At 45.2% G+C, this 18,765-nt stretch overlaps 2 protein-coding genes across 3 annotated transcripts in view; both read left to right on the plus strand.

Annotated features, from left to right (window-relative positions):
• LOC126481668 (uncharacterized) overlaps nt 1–18,765 on the plus strand; it is a 462,622-nt gene that overhangs the window by 109,670 nt on the left and 334,187 nt on the right. The gene's annotated exons all lie outside the window — the stretch shown is intronic.
• The window catches only part of LOC126428313 (uncharacterized), a 30,809-nt gene continuing 27,998 nt past the window's right edge, over nt 15,955–18,765 (plus strand). Inside the window, exon 1 of the mRNA XM_050090279.1 lies at nt 15,955–15,967. Within this exon, the coding sequence (XP_049946236.1) occupies nt 15,955–15,967 (13 nt within the window). The remainder of the gene's footprint in view (nt 15,968–18,765) is intronic.

Raw genomic sequence — 18,765 nt, forward strand, 5'->3', positions numbered from 1 at the left:
GCTATGAGCACTTACTAATCTTCTCTACCGTGAAACCTCTCTTCTACTGAACAAGTGCTCGTAGCACTTCAGGTATGTATTTTAAAGCCCATGTTTACAAATACTTTTTCTTGTTTCTGTTCATAGTAACACCTCTGGAAGATGCCTACCTTAATAAGAGGACTAGTACATGCATTCCCCAGTCAGAGGTGTCAGAACGATCTTCGTTTATGACTTGGTCATTTCGGCCCAGGGTCCGTTACCTCGATTTGACATCCATGAAAGTTCGTAACATCTTCACGGAACTACCCTGTGCAGTGGCAAGTGTAAAACATTTCCTAACCGCGCCTGTGTGTTCGCCCTGTGACTGTCTTGAACGTCGAGTCGGTTTCCGGTGTCTGGTCTGTGGAAAGGAGGCATCTTTCCTGCCAGCATAGAACGGACCTGTCTTCCCCGCTAAATGGGTGGCGTTTGGGCAGTGTGCTGTTTTCAAGGCCGGGTGATTTTCCGCAGGAGGGCCAGTGTTTCGCAGCACTTGTTGGAAGTAAACTTCGAAAAGCCCTGGCAGAAGACCACTCTTCGCTGAATGCTGTTAGTGACAGCTGGAAACGACCAATGGAATTGCTTAATTTCCGTCCTTGAGGCAGATTGGCTGAGAAGGCTCGAAACTTAGTCGTCAAGCCGTTTTGGAACGCGCAGAACCGGGGGATCGATCGGTAGCCACCCTGGTGTGCTTCAGGCAAATTTGTGTGCCATTTGGAGAGGGCGTGTTTACCAACTCGGTCATCCGCCGATTTTCAACCCGAGTATTGCAGTTGAGTGAGCTTACACGAACTCTGTAGGAGGACCGTTAGCCATGAGCTAGCAGTAGGTATTGCTTGATTAACTAAGCGGCATTAGCAATATGTACCACAAGAAAATTTAATTTGTTTCTTCCATTGAAAAGTTGATATGTGTTGTTTCTTGTGTTACGGTGTTTCTGCTTTGGGAAGCAGTGTAGGAGTATTTAAAACTATTCACACTCTCTCAACCCTGAGTACTCTTGATGTTACTAAACGCTTTCTCAGGTTAAATTAGCCGCATCAGAGGCTTAATACTCCAATCCCCAGAATATGCGCAACGAATTATTAAATCAAAATTCTATTACTTTAGCCCTGATTGTATTAAAATCACTTCTTCCCTAAACGAATTTAAAGTTCAACACCCCTCAGAGATCATATCATTTTCAAGGAGTAAATATTTTCCTCAGCTCGTAATAGTTTTTCCACCTCAAAAAAAAAAAGGAAAACTTTTAAGCATACTAAATTTTATTTCAGTAATAACAGTGCAATACTTCGACTAAATCATCTTCAACGACGAGGACGAGTGTTGCAACAAATTCTTAACAAGTTTTAGAACAATTAATACACGCACTATGCCGTATATTTCTTGTCTACCCTAAATACATTGAGGTGACGATTGTCATAGGATCCCTCCTAGTATCATGTCGGACCTCCTTTTGCAGGGCGTAGGGCAGCAACTCGACGTGACATGGACTGAACAATTCGTTGGAAGTCCCTTGCGCAAATACTGAGCCATGCTGCCTCTATAGCCACCCTTAACATTGCGAAAGTGTTGCCGCTACAGGCTTTTGTGCGCTACCTGTCTTTTAGCACTGACATCTCAATGCAAGCGCTGCTGCTCTGTCTTAAGTGAAAGTCTTCGCCCTCTGCGTCGTCAGTGGTGAGAGTTTTTTAATCACATTTGGCACTGGTCTGATGCAGCCCACCACGAATTCCTCTCCTTTGCCAACCTCTACATCTCAAAGCAGCACTTGATACCTATGTCCTCAACTATTTGCTGGATGTATTCCAATCTCTGTCTTCCTCTAGAGTTTTTGCCTTTAGCAGCTCCCCCTCGTATTGTGGAAGTTACTCCCCGATGTCTAAACATATATCCTATCATCCTGTCCTTTCTTCTTGTCAGCGTTTTCCACATATCCCTTTCCTCAACTATACTGCGAAGAACCTCCTCATTCCTTACCTTATCAGTCCACCTAATTTTCAACACCCGTCTGTAGCGCCACATCTCAACTGCTTCGATTCTCTTCTGTTCCGGTTTTCCCACAGTCCATGTTTCACTACCGTACATTGCTGTCCTCCAGACATACGTTCTCAGAAATTTCTTCCTCAAATTCAGGCCGGTATTTGATATTCGTAGACTTCTCTTGGCCAGCAATGCCCCCTTTTGCCATTGCTAGATTGCCTTTGATGTCCTGCTTGCTCCGTCCGTCATTGGTTATTTTACTGCCTAGGTAGCAGAATTCCTTAACTTCATCTACTTCATGACCACCAATCCTGATAAGTTTTTGGCTGTTGTAATTTTTACTACTCTTCATTACCTTCGTCTTTCTTCGATTTAGTCTCAATCCATACTGTGTACTCATTAGACAGTTCATTCCGTTCAGCAGATCATGTAATTCTTCATTTTCACTCAGGATAGCAATGTCATTAGCGAACCGTATCATTGATATCCTTTCACCTTGAATTTAAATTCCACTCCTGAACCTTTCTTTTATTTCCATCATTGCTTCCTCGATGTACAGATTGAACAGTAGGAACGGAAGGCTACATCCTTGTCTTACACCCTTTTTAATACGAGCACTTCGTTCTTGGTCGTCCACTCTTATTATTTCCTCTTCGCTGTTGTACATATTGTGTATGACACGTCTCTCTATAGCTTACACCAACTTTTTCAGAATTTCTAACATCTTGCACCATTTTACATTGTCAAACACTTTTTCCAGGTCGACAAATCTTAAGAACATGTCTTTATTTTTCATCAGTCTTGCTTCCATTATTAACCGCAACGTCAGAATTGCCTCTTTCGTGCCTTTACCCTTTGTAAAGCCAAATTGTTCGTCATCTAGAACACCCTCAATTTTTTTTCCTTTCTTCCGTATATTATTCTTGTAAGCAACGTGGATGCATGAGCTGTTAAGCTGATAGTGCGATGATTCTCGCACTTCTCAGCTCTTGCCGTCTTCGGAATTGTGTGGATGATGCTTTTCCTAAAGTCAGATGGTATATCGCCAGACTCATATATTCTACACACCAACGTGAATAGTCGTTCTGTTGCCACTTCCCCCCCCCCCCCCCCCCCCCCCAACGATTTTAAAAATTCTGGTGGAATATTATCCATCCTTTGTCTTATTTGACCTAAATCCTCCAAAGCTCTTTCAAATTCTGATTCTAATACTGGATCCCCTATCTCTTCTAAATCGACTCCTGTTTCTTCTTCTGTCACATCAGCCAGATCTTCCTCCTCATAGAGGCTTTTAATGTATTCTTTCCACCTATCCGCTCTCCCCTCTGCGTTTAACAGTGCAATTCCCGTCGCACTCTTAATGTAACCACCCTTGCTTTTAACGCCACCGAACGTTTTGTTCTGTGTGCCGAGGCTGTCCTTCCGAAAATCATTTTTTTCGATGTCTCCACGTTTTTCCTGCAGCCATTTCGTCTTAGCTTCCCAGCACTTCGTATTTATTTCATTCCTCAGCGACTTGTATTTCTGAGTTTTCCGGAACATTTTTGTACTTCCTCGTTTCATCACTCAACCGAAGAATTCCTTCTGTTGCCCATGGTTTCTTCGCAGTTACCTTCTTTTATCTTTTTCCTTCCCAACTTCTGTCATGGCTCTTTTTAGAGATTTCCATTCCTCGTCAACTGTATTGCCTATTGAGTTACTCCTTATTGTTGCATCTATAGCGTTAGAGAACTTCAATCGTATCTCGTCATTCCTTAGTACTTCCATATCCCACTTCTTTGAGTATTGATTCTTCCTGACTAATGTCTTAAACTGCAGTCTACTCCTCGTCACTACTATATTGTGATTTGAGTTTATATCTGCTCCTGGGTACGCCTTACAATCTAATATTTGATTTTGGAATTTCTGTCTGACCTTTATGTAATCTAACTGAAATCTTCCCGTGTCACCCGGCCTTTTCCATGTATACCTCGTCCTCTCATGATTCTTGAACAGGGTATTAGCTATTACTAGCTGAAACTTGGGACAAGGAATAGGAGAGCAGAAAGACCAACTGAGTTCTGTAACAAGCCCATAGTCCCCTGTAACGTTTTCTTCTACTCCTTCCCCTACAAATGCATTCCAGTTCCCCATGACTATCAGATTTTCATTCCCCTTTACACACCCTTTAAATATCCTCATACACTGTCTCTGTCTCTGTCTCTTCATCTTCAGGTTCGGCTTGGCTAGGTGCGAGTAGGACTCGCACACTAAGGATTCTGTACAATTTAATTATGCTGGTGTCCAAAATTAAACAACAAACCTCTGTTTCCCAGTCCTGTGTCTAATTCATGATATACTCGTTGAGGGCAACCACCACTTCCTCTTTTGATGAAAATTTCTTCCCAGCAAACCATTGTTTCACTTTTAGGGAACCACTTGGAAACTACGGTGAATAGGGTGAATGAGGAACCAGTTCAAAGTCCAACTCGTGCACTGTCGCTGACAATTGTTGTCGCTGACAATTGTTGTCGCTGACAATTGTTGTCGCTGACAATTGTTGTCGCTGACAATTGTTGTCGCTGACAATTGTTGTCGCTGACAATTGTTGTCGCTGACAATTGTTGTCGCTGACAATTGTTGTCGCTGACAATTGTTGTCGCTGACAATTGTTGTCGCTGACAATTGTTGTCGCTGACAATTGTTGTCGCTGACAATTGTTGTCGCTGACAATTGTTGTCGCTGACAATTGTCGTCGCTGACAATTGTCGTCGCTGACAATTGTCGTCGCTGACAATTGTCGTCGCTGACAATTGTCGTCGCTGACAATTGTCGTCGCTGACAATTGTCGTCGCTGACAATTGTTGTCGCTGGTGTGTAGGGTGGCGCCATTATCCCCGTGAAAAAGCAGTTTTGCGTGCTTGCCTTGTTGTTTCAGCTCACGCAAGTTTCAAATGATCCAACAAAGAAGCATAATAGGGTCCAGTTGTGGTTCTGCCTCTTTCCTGGTGTTCTATGAGGATTATTCCTTGGAAATCTAAAAAAAAAAGAAAAAGTGGCCTTCATCTTACCAGCCAACAAAGTGGTCGCCGCCTTCTCTGGTACACTTTCACCATCCGTCGTCCATTGTTTTAACCGCGTTTTTGATTCTGACGATGAACGATGGATCCAGCTTTCAACTGTCATTAAGAGGCGCAGAAAGTCCTGGGGATTGCGACGAAACATCGCCAGACATTGCGTTGAAATGTTGTACTGAATGCGTTTTTGATCGACTCTGAGCTACAGTGGCACCCACCTCGCACGAAACTACTTCACAGCTGTTCATTCTCCGTGCAAGATATTATGCACTCGCCCAGTTCAGATGCCTACAGTCTCAGCATTCACACGAATTGTTATTAGGCGATCTTTCATCATGGACGTATTCAATTGAACGACCGGAGCGCTACTCGTCTTCAGTGTCCTGTCAAAAACGCTTAAATTCATTAACCCAAAAGGAAAGAGTCTTCAATGTGATGCGGCAGTCCGCCCGCCAAAGGAAAATGTTTAATAAAAGCACGAAACTCGGTTTTCTCCGTTTTCAATCGCAGTACACACACCGAACAAATCAGACGGTTGTCAGCAATGTACTATACCTACAGTAATAAAGTTTACCACCCATGAAGGCGCAACAAAAGTGTCATTCTTCAATATACATTTCCCAGTTATCAAACCGACCTCGTAAGCCCATAATTACAAACTAGAGAATACGGACGGCAGTTACGCTAGACATCTGCATCTACATTTATACTCGGCAAGCCACCCAACGGTGTGTGGCGGAGAGCACTTCACGTGCCACTGTCATTACCTCCCTTTCCTGTTCCAGTCGCGTATGGTTCGCGGGAAGAACGACTGCCGGAAACCCTCCATTGCGCGATAGAATCTCTGTAATTTTACATTCGTGATCTCCTAGGGAGGTATAAGTAGGGGGAAGCAATATATTCGATACCTCATCCAGAAACGCACCCTCTCGAAACCTGGACAGCAAACTACACCGCGATGCAGAGCGCCTCTCTTGCAGACTCTGCCACCTGAGTTTGCTAAACATCTCCGTAACGTTATCACGCTTACCAAATGACCCTGTGACGAAACGCGCCGCTCTTCTTTGGATCTTCTCTATCTCCCCCCTCAACCCGACCTGGTACGGATCCCACACTGATGAGCAATACTCAAGTATAGGTCGAACGAGTGTTTGGTAAGCCACCTCCTTCGTTGATGGACTACATTTTCTAAGGACTCTCCCAATGAATCTCAACCTGGCACCCGCCTTACCAACAATTAATTTTATATGATCATTCCACTTCAAATCGTTCCGTACGCATACTCCCACATATTTTACAGAAGTAACTGCTACCAGTGTTTGTTCCGCTAGCATGTAATGGTACAATAAACGATCCTTCTTTCCATGTATTCGCAAATCATTACATTTGTCTGCTAAGGTTGAGTTGGCATTCCCTGCACCAAGTACCTATCCTCTGCAGATCTTCCTGCATTTCGCTGCAATTTTCTAATGCTGCAACTTCTCTGTATACTACAGCATCATCCGCGAAAAGTCGCATCACACAACTGGTCTTATATTCCGTAGGCTCTTACTTTATCAGGCGACAGTGCGGAACTGTATCGAACGCTTTCCGGAAGTCAAGGAAAATGGCATCTACCTGGGAGCCTGTATCTAATATTTTCTTTTCTCGTGAACAAATAAAGCGAGTTGGGTCTCTCACGATCGCTTTTTCCGGAATCCATATTGATTCCTACAGAGTAGATTCTGAGCTCCCAGAAATGACATGATACGCGAGCCAAAAAATGTTCTAAAATTCTACAACAGATCGACGACAGAGATACAGTTTTGCGCATCTGCTCGACGACCCTTGTTGAAGACTGGGACTACCTGTGCTCTTTTCCAATCATATGGCACCTTCCGTTCCTCTAGAGACTTGCGGTACACGGCTGTTAGAAGGGGGGCAAGTTCTTTCGCGTACTCTGTGTAGAATCGAATTTGTATCCCGTCAGGTCCAGTGGACTTGCCTCTGTTCAGTGATTTCAGTTGCTTTTCTATTCCTTGGACACTTATTTCGATGTCAGCCATTTTTTCGTTTGTGCGAGGGTTTAGAGAAGGAACTGCAGTGCAGTCTTCCTCTGTGAAACAGCTTTGGAAAAAGGTGTTTAGTATTTCAGCTTTACGCGTGTCGTCCTCTGTTTCAATGCCATCATCATCCCAGTGTCTGGATATGCTGTTTCGAGCCACTTACTGATTTAACGTAAGACCAGAACTTCCTAGGATTTTTCTGTCAAGTCGGTACATAGAATTGCACTTTCGAATTCACTGAACACTTCATGCTTTGCCCTCCTTACGCTAACTTTGACATCGTTTAGCTTCTGTTTGTGTGAGTGGTTTTGGCTGCGTTTAAACTTGCAGTGAAGCTCTCTTTGCTTTCGCAGTGGTTTCCTAACTTTGTTGTTGAACCACGGTGGGTTTTTCCCGTCCCTCACAGTTTTACTCGGCACGTACCTGTCTAAAACGCATTTTACGATTGCCTTGAACTTTTTCCATAAACACTCAACATTGTCAGTGTCAGAAGAGAAATTTTCGTTTTGATCTGTTAGGTAGTCTGAAATCTGCATTCTATTACTCTTGCTAAACAGGTAAACCTTCCTCCCTTTTTTTATATTCCTATTTACTTCGATATTCAGGGATGCTGCAACGGCCTTATGATCACTGATTCCCTGTTCTGCGCTTACAGAGTCGAAAAGTTCGGGTCTGTTTGTTATCAGTAGGTCCAAGATGTTATCTCCACGAGTCGGTTCTCTGTTTAATTGCTCGAAGTAATTTTCGGATAGAGCACTCAGTATAATGTCACTCGATGCTCTGTCCCTACCACCCGTCCTAAACATCTGAGTGTCCCAGTCTATATCTAGTAAATTGAAATCTCCACCTAAGACTATAACATGCTCAGAAAATTTATGTGAAGTGTATTCCAGATTTTCTCTCAGTTCTGCCACTAATGCTGCTGAGTCGGGAGGTCGGTAAAAGGAGCCAATTATTAACCTAGCTCGGTTGTTGAGTGTAACCTCCACTCATAATAATTCACAGGAACTATCCACTTCTACTTCACTACAGGATAAGCTACTTCTAACAACGACAAACACGCCACCACCGGTTGCATGCAATCTATCATTTCTAAATAGCGTCTGTGCCTTTGTAAAAATTTCGGCAGAATTTATCTCTGGCTTCAGCCAGCTTTCCGTACCTATAACGATTTCAGCTTTGGTGCTTTCTATCAGCGCTTGAAGTTCCGGTACTTTACCAACGCAGCTTCGACAGTTTACAATTACAATACCGACTGCTGCTTGGTCCCCGCATGTCCTGACTTTGCCCCGCACCCTTTGAGGCTGTTGCCCTTTCTGTACTTGCCCGAGGCCATCTAACCTAAAAAAACCGCCCAGTCCACGGCACACAACCCCTGCTACCCGTGTAACCGCCTGCTGTGTGTAGCGTGTAGACTGCGGGCTTTCCCTTAAAAGCACGTCATGATGTAAAGTGGAGAATGAAAACTGAACTTCGTCGCACGTGGCAGAGTTCCAAGTGGAATGTATGGGCGAGTTTCGCGATTTCTTAAGTTAGAAGACGGCTTCTGTACGCTTAACGAATCAAGGCCGTGGCCGACACGCTCAGCTAACTTGTCGAAATCCGTTTCGAATCTGCCTACAGCAACGCTAAGCGACGAGACGGTCTTTGTTGAGGGGAGGCAGTGAAAGCTGCGGCGGACGCTGTTTTTGCGGCGACCGGACGGGACGGCTCACCACTTTTACTGCGGGCCGTCGCCTTCCGCGCTGCGCCGGAGTGCGTGGCAGCGCCACCTGCAGCGCCACCTGCCTTGCGTAACGCGTGCCGGGCAGGCATGCGGGCCAGCCGGTGCGTGCCGCGTAAGGCCCCAGGCGGGGCTTATCTGGGTCGCGAGCCGGCCGCTCTGCCGCCTCCATGGTGAGGACTTCCACCGCCAAGTTTGGCGCCACGTTCTCAACCAGCCACCTTCTAATAACTCTCTTTATTGTGGATGTACCCCAGGGCGCGATTCGATTTGTGCCTCTACCAGTGGGGGGGATGTCTTAGGGGGTTAGTAGAATTATATATGTTACTAGCTTGGACCGTGGCATTACGCATGGTTAAACAGCTATTTATAAATAGATGTTAATGCCGAAACTCACTATTGACGCGTATGCACTACCAGAAAAGCCATCCCTTGTTATATCTTTAAAAGTTCATTATAGGTAAAGCTTATTTACAAAATCATCTACATACAGGTACAGATATACGAGGGGAATTCAAAACGTAGAGGCACATTCGTGAAAAGTTGTACTTATTCTGATGATAGAAAACGGAAACATATTAATAGTGTTAATAGTTATACTTATTAAAGACTTTCAGCGTTCGGCTCCACAAATTTACATTATCTGTCAAGTTTTACTCCAGTGCGTGGGAAATAAACATCCCAGGTTGGGATGCATAAACTAAAACCAGAGGAGGGGATGGTCTGATGCAGAGGGGGAGAAATCCCCCCCCATCCCCCCCCCTGCAAATCGCACACTGATGTACCCCCTGGCTGGGGGTCGGATGGTCAAATGGCGAACTACATCACAGGTGCAACAAAATATGAGTATCACACTTTTATCTGAGGCTTCTAACTATAATAACCTCATTTACGTGCTTTGAATGATTCGCTGTAAAAAAAAATCTCACTTCTGGAGAATAAAGAGGAAAAAGGACAAACTAGGTACAAATCATACACATCTTGTTCGTCTCCGAGATGTTGGTTCACAGGCTCCATGGCACAAAAAATCTCCCTTTGCAAGGTTCCTTATGTCAGTGGATTGCCTCAGATGCGTTTAGTATCGTCGCTAGAATAATTTCTCATTCCTCTACTTAAATACTTGCCACGTCACGTGCCTGGGGCATGCGCTGCTGTTTGGATTCGTCACTTACTCGTCGCGTTAGCCTTTAGGATGATACCTGGTTCGTGGGGCGCTCAACTGCGCGGTCATCAGCGCCCGTAGAAAGTCCCAATTTTTACACAGTCCAATTTTTGACGCAGCTCAATCGAGCCAATCCATGAGGAGGAGGATGAAATGAAGACACACACACACACACACACACACACACACACACACACAGTTCCCGGGCTGAGAAAATCCCCAACGCGGCCGGGAATCGAACCCGGGAGCCCGCGATACAGAGGCAGCAACGCATTAGGCTGTATGGACAAAGGGTGCTCGTTACCAATAAAAAATATGGGTTCATACGCGAATTCGCAATCGTGGGTGTAAAAAGTATCACACAGTACCAAAAAAAAAACTTCGCAAAGGCCGGTGACAACAGTCAACAGCTCTACACACATTTGTCTAGATCGCATATATTTATTAATACATATTAAAACGCATTTCTGCTTCAGACATCATTAGACGAAAGAAAACAATACAGATACAACGCATCTCATCATAGACAAACACTGAAAATATTACTTTATTCTTAATATTGTATTTGACGAGATAGCGTGTATCTTTCTTTTCTTTCATCTAATAATATCTGACGCCGAAATGAGTCATAATGAGAGTTAATAAATGTATGCGATCTAGGTGATTCTGCATGTCTATATGAAAATCATATCAAAGTAAGTTTTATTTCCAAAGCTAAGCTGGGGAATCTTACTTAAAGTCCAATACTTTCAGCCCACTTCCAGATACTATATGCGCTAACACTATTTTTGAGTGTAAGCATTGATAAAACATCGTAGAGGTTTACGTCCAAGAAAATTGAAAGCGCCGAAGTCAATCCAATACGAAGAAAGCGCCTATTTCTTCAACGCAGTTCATTGTCCTCACAGTCGCGGCACAGCTAAGGAATAAGACTGCGGGGCTTGCCATCGCGAGCTTCCGCTACCACTCTTCCCACTGGACTCCGCCGACGCGAGTCAAATGGCTCCCCTCACCGTACGTGAAAAGCCAGGTGTTGACTAAGGCATAAGTAGATTCTTAACCCTTAACTACATTCGTTATTTAGACTGGCGTTACTAACTTCGTGGAGTATTTTTGAACCCCAAGAACAAAAACCATTTGAAACTTATTTACCTCCGTTTCTATAAGCTGCTGTTAAAGAACAAAAAAAGAAAGCCTCTTATTTAAGAAAAATCAATCTTTATTAAAACAGAAGACATTCTTGCCAATAAATGATGCTCTTACATTAACATTGGTCTCTCAGAGTTCTTGCAATTAAGCTAAAACCAAAGAAAATGTACCTCATCAATGTTCAGGAAAAAGTTTAAGGATCAAATAATGATCAGTTCAGTAAATTATAAAAAAAAATTAACAATGGCTTTCGATTAAAAAAATTACGGTAGGCATACAAACGAATCAATTAAGCACTTATTTTCATTCATCACAGTCAAGACGTATCGTTTTGTCAATGGAATGCAATTTGCACATGTATTTTCGATATTTAGAATACGTTTTGGTAGTTTCGTTTCTTTTAGGCCTGGACACATGTGGAAGAGTCAAAACTCACGACACCTTTGACTTTTTTGAGTAACTCGATCCCACTTGGACTTGCCACTGTAGATTCGTCGATCCTGCAATCATTTTCACAATTTTTGCCAAGACCTTTGTCCATGGCAATATGTAAGTCACTAGAAAAACTTCTGGAATTCGTTTTCATCTCTTTGATATCTGCTTTGATCAACTGATGTGCCGAGTTGTTTTATAGTATCTCTATGCAACCTCTTGCTGTTGTTATTTACAAAGCTTTTTTCTATAAAAATAGATTGTCTTAATTCCTGGGTGTCTTCGCGAACACACTCTTCTGCCTCTTCATAGTTCTACAGTTCACTGTCACTTTCATGATCAGATATGTTTGTTTCATTGTCACTAAACTCTGCTAAATCTTGAAATGAATCTGTTGTATCCAAGAAGTCATCAGTCTTGACTAGCTAATAACAACACCAAAACTTGACTACCGGTTAAAAGTAGCTCCAGTCTTCATAAAAAAACTGAATGCAATTTGTGGGGGTAAGAAAAATAACTGAAATGACTGGTATAGCAGGACAGAGTGAATTAGGTTGTGGAAAGGGGCCAAAATGAGTTCATGTCAGTTGCACTCAACATACAAACTTTATTTATCAACACATAATATTACACAAGAATGCAAAACACTCAAAACCTTAATCGACCTCCTCTAACGAACTTCAGATCTGCTGAAGGCCACACTCAATGCAAGACGCAAGGCCTAAACAAAAAATTAAAATACAAGGTTCTTCTGGAAGTTTGACCCAAAATATTTTATAAATCTTGAACCTAAACAGGCTGAAGGTCTTAGCACTTTAAACCGAACTCGGCTGGAGGCCGCATGTTAAGCAATAAGTGTTTCGATCAAACGGCAGAAGGCCTTACCTTAAAACATTTCAAGCAAATTCGGCTGAAGGCCGCATAGCAAAGCATCACCATCTTAGGAACATCAGTTTGAGATATTAAACTCCACTGAAGGCCACACGTCAACACAATAATTTAACGGCTTAAAGCCTTAGATTATTTTAAGTAAAATTCGGTAGAAAGCCCCATATGAAAAATAATAATCTTATACCTTAAGGGCAAGACAAGAACATTAGTTCACGATATATTAAAACTCGGCTGAAGGCCACACATTAACCAAAATACTAAAACTCAAACAGGGAAGTTACTATGAAACAGACACGGAACGGCGCTCAGAAGTTTCCAACGGTCGGCCTGAAGTAGCAACACTAACGGCCGTTTAGGCGAGACAGGCAGCCTGACTAAAAAACTCTTCATCGGAAGGCAACCCAACCGACAGACAGCCGACGAAGCAACCAACTACCTGATTTCGGTCACCAGACTAACGACACTACAACCAAAGTGCCAGCGAGGCGAAGAGACCATTAACTCTCGTATTCAAATATTGGTTTGTTAATCAGCCAAGGCACAATAACAACTGACATACATAACCATCGCAACGGCTGCGGAGCTACACGCCGTGGCGGACAGCACCAACACGGTAAGAAAACACTCACTCGCTGCTCTGTCGCAACCTACCACCTGGCTACTGCAGTACACAGACAGCATTACAGCATTCCTCAGTCGAACTGACACAGGTTACAGTGTTCCACGAAACACTGCCACAATAAACTCGAACACTCGTAAAACGAATCACTGATGAACAACTCTAACAAATGACACACACACACACACACACACACACACACACACACACACACACACACACACCAAACCGAAAGACGGTCGGTGACGAAATACATGTCGTCTGACCAGACGACCGACCAACAACCAACCAAGGTCATTGCCACTCAAACCTTGTGTGTCAGCAACGTTCGGGGGAGTCTAGACTATCTGGAGCTCACTGCAGATCCAACCCGACCCAACCCGAAGTCCGTGCGGAACCGGGAGACACAGCGATCCGGGCACATTGGCTCGGACCCAGTCATGCATTGGCCACGACGTCTCCGCACAAGAAGGAACCGAGCCACGTCCAGCAAGATGACCCAGTGTCGAGGCCGAGAAACGGTGAAAGACCAAACACACGTCGCCCAAAGAGGCGACCAACTGAACGACCGACCAACGGTCGATCCCGCTGCTGTCTCCGTCCGTCGGACAGTTCATCCTGTGTCGCGAGCAGTCGGCCAGTTCTGGCTGTCTGGGCCTCCCTAGCACTAAGCCCCCGACTGCTGCTACGTCCCGACTGCACTTCCGCCGCGTTCGAACTCACTGCCAGGTCCGAACTCCCCTACGACACACGACGACCGGGAAGTAATAGCCGTCCAGCAAAGATAATACGGCTGGGCTAATATCGATACACGCTGCTGCTGCCACTCACGGGCAGGCAAGACAGCAATTCAGTGACACCAGTAACTGAAATTAAAATGATGGGGCGGCCGTGCGGTAAAAGGAAGATATTAAATAATAGATGGCACCAACCTGAGCCACGCACGGCTGAATAACGTTTACGTCAATTTCGACCTAGCTGATACGTACCTACGGAAGTACTGGTCAATGGTTACCACGCGCTTCGAACATGCAAAAGCGCAATCTGCTACTAAGATTACATAGAAGCGGAGTAGTAAACCTGCAGTAGGAACGGAGTAGTAGACAGAGCGACGCGTGGGGTAATAAATTACAGCACGAATGTAGTTGAGTTAATTTTCGGACAGAGCGAGCGGTTATTAAAGTTGGTGTGTGTGTGTGTGTGTGTGTGTGTGTGTGTGTGTGTGTGTGTGTGTGTGTGTGTGGTGGGGAGGGAGAAGGTGGTGGTGGTGGTGGTGAAGGGGGAGGCGATGAGGTACAAATGTACTCCAGACGGGAAGTCAACACTCCACAGTGATCTTGACGACAGTTACCCCAGATTGTTAAAATCTGCGCCATTAGTTGCCCTTACAGGAACGCGTCCGGATAGCCACGCGCGTTAGCACGCCGCTTCTGGGATTCGGGGAGGCGCTCCGACCGCAAGGCGAATCAGCCTGCGGATTAACGACGAGTGCCATCCCAGTTACTGTTTTTAGGTGGTTTCCACATCCTACTAGATGAACGACGCTCCAGCCGCACGATTCTCACCTTTTTCGAAATGGGTCTCACACTTTCACGTGCCTCATAGGAGACGCATACAAATGACGTACAGAGATTCCATTACGGGGGAGGGAGGGATGAAGGCGGTGGCCAAATGAATGGCATCTGACCACCCTTTATAACTAGCATTGCCAAATTCAGGTTAACATGCAGACCCCATGAAGTTACGGGATAAGGAGAGGAAAACAAGGAGGGAGGGAGGGAGGTGTGGGTGGATGGATTGGATGGAAGAAGTAGCAGGACTTAAAGGAGTTGTTTCTGCTATTACTGAAGAAACAGGTGGCCGTCCATCTGTGAGCCGTGCTGGTGCAGCGCCGCGGAGCCACCGGCCGGCGCTTCCTGGACCCTGGTAGCGGACACTGGGCAGCGGGCAGGTGTTGTGGGCAGAGCGCCAGCCAGCCTGGCTTCCAGAGGAGGAGAGGAGAGGAGTGGAGAGAGGCGTGACTCGAGTGGCTCTGGCCTGGAGAGGTTTTTCTCGCCGCCCAGCCGAGGCGGGCAGGGGAGCGGAGCCTTTATTAAGTCGGCCGGTGTGAAGCTGCAATTTAGCAGAGGGAGCGAATCTGCTCCGTCGGAGATTGCAGATATCTGCGAATCTAATTCTGAGCTTTCTTCAATTACGGGCTGTCCCGCGGGCCGCGCACGCGAGTGGGGGCGGCGGCGGCGGCGGCGGCAGCAGCTGTTATTAAGGGGCCCCTCGCCCCGCCTGCCCGCACGTTCTCACCGCCAAATCCACGGCTGTCTGGCGGGGGCCCCCTCCTGAAACCGCCGCCGTTCTGGTCACGCAGATTCTGCACCTCACACTGGACCAATCCAGCTACATGCAGGAGACCAGTACCCAGACGGCGACGCTCAGTAACTCGGCACCACAGACCGTCAAGTATTACAAACTCAAGAAAGGCTTACCTGGGTGGTATATGTGGTTCCTGTTTTTTTCGGACATTTCCGAAACAGCAGACGACGCGTATACAGGGTAAAGGTTAATAAAACTGACAAACTGCAAGGACAGATTCCTGACTGGAAATGAAGGGAAAAAGGTCCTTTAAACATGTGTGCGGAAATGCATGTTTTACAATTAGGTGGTTGTCCACCACACATTTTGTTTTTCAGACGTTCGCGATTACCTCAGTGCTGGACCAGGTGTGTTTCCCATGACGACTCACCCTCTCTTCGGTAGCTTAGCTCCGTGTCATTTCTTCTTATGGAATTAAATCAAAGAACTTGTGTTCCTGCCTCCACTGCCACTTAATCTGGAAGAGCCGCCGGGAAGAATAATTAACGCAGTCACTGATATCGACAATGACGTGTCCGGGTATGAATGGCAAGAGTCTGACACACGTATTGACGTTTCTCAGCCTGACGTTGTGGCCGAGCGGTTCCACGCGCTTCAGTCCGGAACCGCGCTGCTGCTACGGTCGCAGGTTCGAATCCTGCCTCGCGCATGGATGTGTGTGATGTCCTTAGGTTAGTTAGGTTTAACTACTTCTAAGTCTAGGGGACTGATGGCCTTAGATGTTAAGTCCTATAGTGCTCAGAGCTATCTGAATGATTTATTGACGTTTCCCGCTTCACAAACGGTATCCACTTCCAGAGATGTTGTATCTATGATGCTTCTCTCTTCTCTACATCTTTGTTTTCGCGCAATCTTCTTGAGATCCTTGAGGTGCTCCATAATAGCCTTGTATGGCATTGCAGCAATAAAAACGCGTTACAAGTTATAAAACGGATATTTAAGTACTTGCTGATGAAAATGATCACACCATTAAAAAAATATGAAAATCTTGGCTGATTGTATTTACTAAAGTATACATGAGTTTCATGACTTACTGGACATGCGCAGTGTAATATCGTTGTGAATAACACCTTACGAATAATACACGGAATGAAACTCGAAGTATTTTAGTGAATGTCCGAGGGGCGTTCAATAAATAATGGAACACATTTTTTCCCGACTATTTTGGCTACGAAACCCTATTTTTGAACACAATTTCTGTTCAAATGTATCGACCTTAGGGCAACTGCCTGAGAGAACCTGCGTGCCCGGATGGAACCACTCTGCTGGTCGACGTCGGAGAAAACGTGTTGCTGCATCAATAATGTGTCCATCATCCTCGTATTGCCTCCAGCGGAATGCATCCTTCATTGACTCAAAACAGATGGAAGCTGGAAGATGCGAGATCCGGGCTGTAGGTAGATGAGGACGACCAGTGCAGTGAAGTTTTGTGAGCTGCTCTCGGTGAGCAGGCGTTGCGTTTTCATGGAGGAGGTCGTTTGCATTTTTGTTGCACCAAATGAGTGTCCACACGTTCCAACATTGCAGAAGTCACAGCTGTGTGCGACCGGCCGGCACGCCGGAGATAGGACAGATCTGCGCGACCTTGTCACAATGACGACTCACCCTGCCTTTGTTCGTTGCCAAGGCTGCGTAGATATTCTGTAAGAGCCTATGAATATCTGCGAAACTGGTTTTCCGCCAAAAGAAACTCAATGACAGTTCTCTGCAAGGAACGCAGCTCCGTTAAGACGCCATTTTGAAGGCTGTTTGTAGTGCTGCCGCCTGTCGAAACTTCTTGAAGCGGGAATATTTCACGATTATGCATTTTCTTAATCAAAACTGGTCGAGAAAAGAAAATGCTACATTACTTGTGACTGGAAAAAAGCACTGGTAGTTCCAGTTTTCAAGAAGGGTCGTCGAGCAGATGCGCAAAACTATAGGCCTATATCTCTGACATCGATCTGTTGTAGAATTTTAGAACATGTTTTTTGCTAGCGTATCATGTCATTTCTGGAAACCCAGAATCTACTCTGTAGGAATCAACATTGATTTCGAAAACAGCGATCCTGAGAGACCCAACTCGCTTTATTTGTTCACGAGAACAGAAAATATTGGATACAGGCTCCCAGGTAGATGCTATTTTCCTTGACTTCCGGAAGGCGTTCGATACAGTTCCGCACTGTCGCCTGATAAACAAAGTAAGAGCCTACGGAATATCAGACCAGCTATGTGGCTGGATTGAAGAGTTTTTAGCAAACAGAACACAGCATATTGTTCTCAATGGAGAGACGTCTACAGACGTTAAAGTAACCTCTGGCGTGCCACAGGGGAGTGTTATGGGACCACTGCTTTTCACAATATATATAAATAATCTAGTAGACAGTGTCGGAAGTTCCATGCGGCTTTTCGCGGATGATGCTATAGTATACAGAGAAGTTTTAGAAAATAGTAGCGATATGCAGGACGATCTGCAGCGGATAGGCACTTGGTGCAGGGAGTGGCAACTGACCCTTAACATAGATAAATGTAATGTATTGCGAATACATAGAAAGCAGGATCCTTTATTGTATGATTATATGATAGCAGAACAAACACTGGTAGCAGTTACTTCTGTAAAATAACTGGGAGTATGCGTACGGAACGATTTGAAATTATCATATAAAATTGTTTGTAAGGCGGGTGCCAGGTTGAGATTCATGGGGAGAGTCCTTAGAAAATGTAGTCCATCAACGAAGGAGGTGGCTTACAAAACAGTGGTTGGACCTACACTTAAGTATTGCTCATCAGTGTGGGATCCGTACCAGATCGGGTTGACGGAGGAGATAGAGAAGATCCAAAGAAGAGCGGCGCGTTTCGTCACAGGGTTATTTGGTAACCATGATAGCGTTACGGAGATGTTTAATAAACTCAAGTGTCAGACTCTGCAAGAGAGGCGCTCTGCATCGCGGTGTAGCTTGCTCGCCAGGTTTCGAGAGGGTGCGTTTCTGGATGAGGTATCGAATATATTGCTTCCCCCTACTTATACCTCCCGAGGAGATCACGAATGTAAAATTAGAGAGATTCGAGCGTGCACGGAGGCTCTCCGGGAGTCGTTCTTCCCGTGAACAATACGCGACTGGAACTGGAAAGAAAGGTAATGACAGTGGCACGTAAAGTGCCCTCCGCCACACACCGTTGGGTGGCTTGCGGAGTATAAATGTATATGTATTGAACGCTCCTGCTGGAACTGAGCAAATGGATGTCGCAGTAGCAGCATACTATGTCGAAAACAGTTAGCGACGCCATCATTTCTGTATACCGTCAGATTTTAAGGATTCTTCAGTGCTCAGTGCTAT

Source organism: Schistocerca serialis, chromosome 1 (assembly GCF_023864345.2).
Source record: "Schistocerca serialis cubense isolate TAMUIC-IGC-003099 chromosome 1, iqSchSeri2.2, whole genome shotgun sequence".
Classification (NCBI taxonomy): domain Eukaryota; kingdom Metazoa; phylum Arthropoda; class Insecta; order Orthoptera; family Acrididae; genus Schistocerca; species Schistocerca serialis.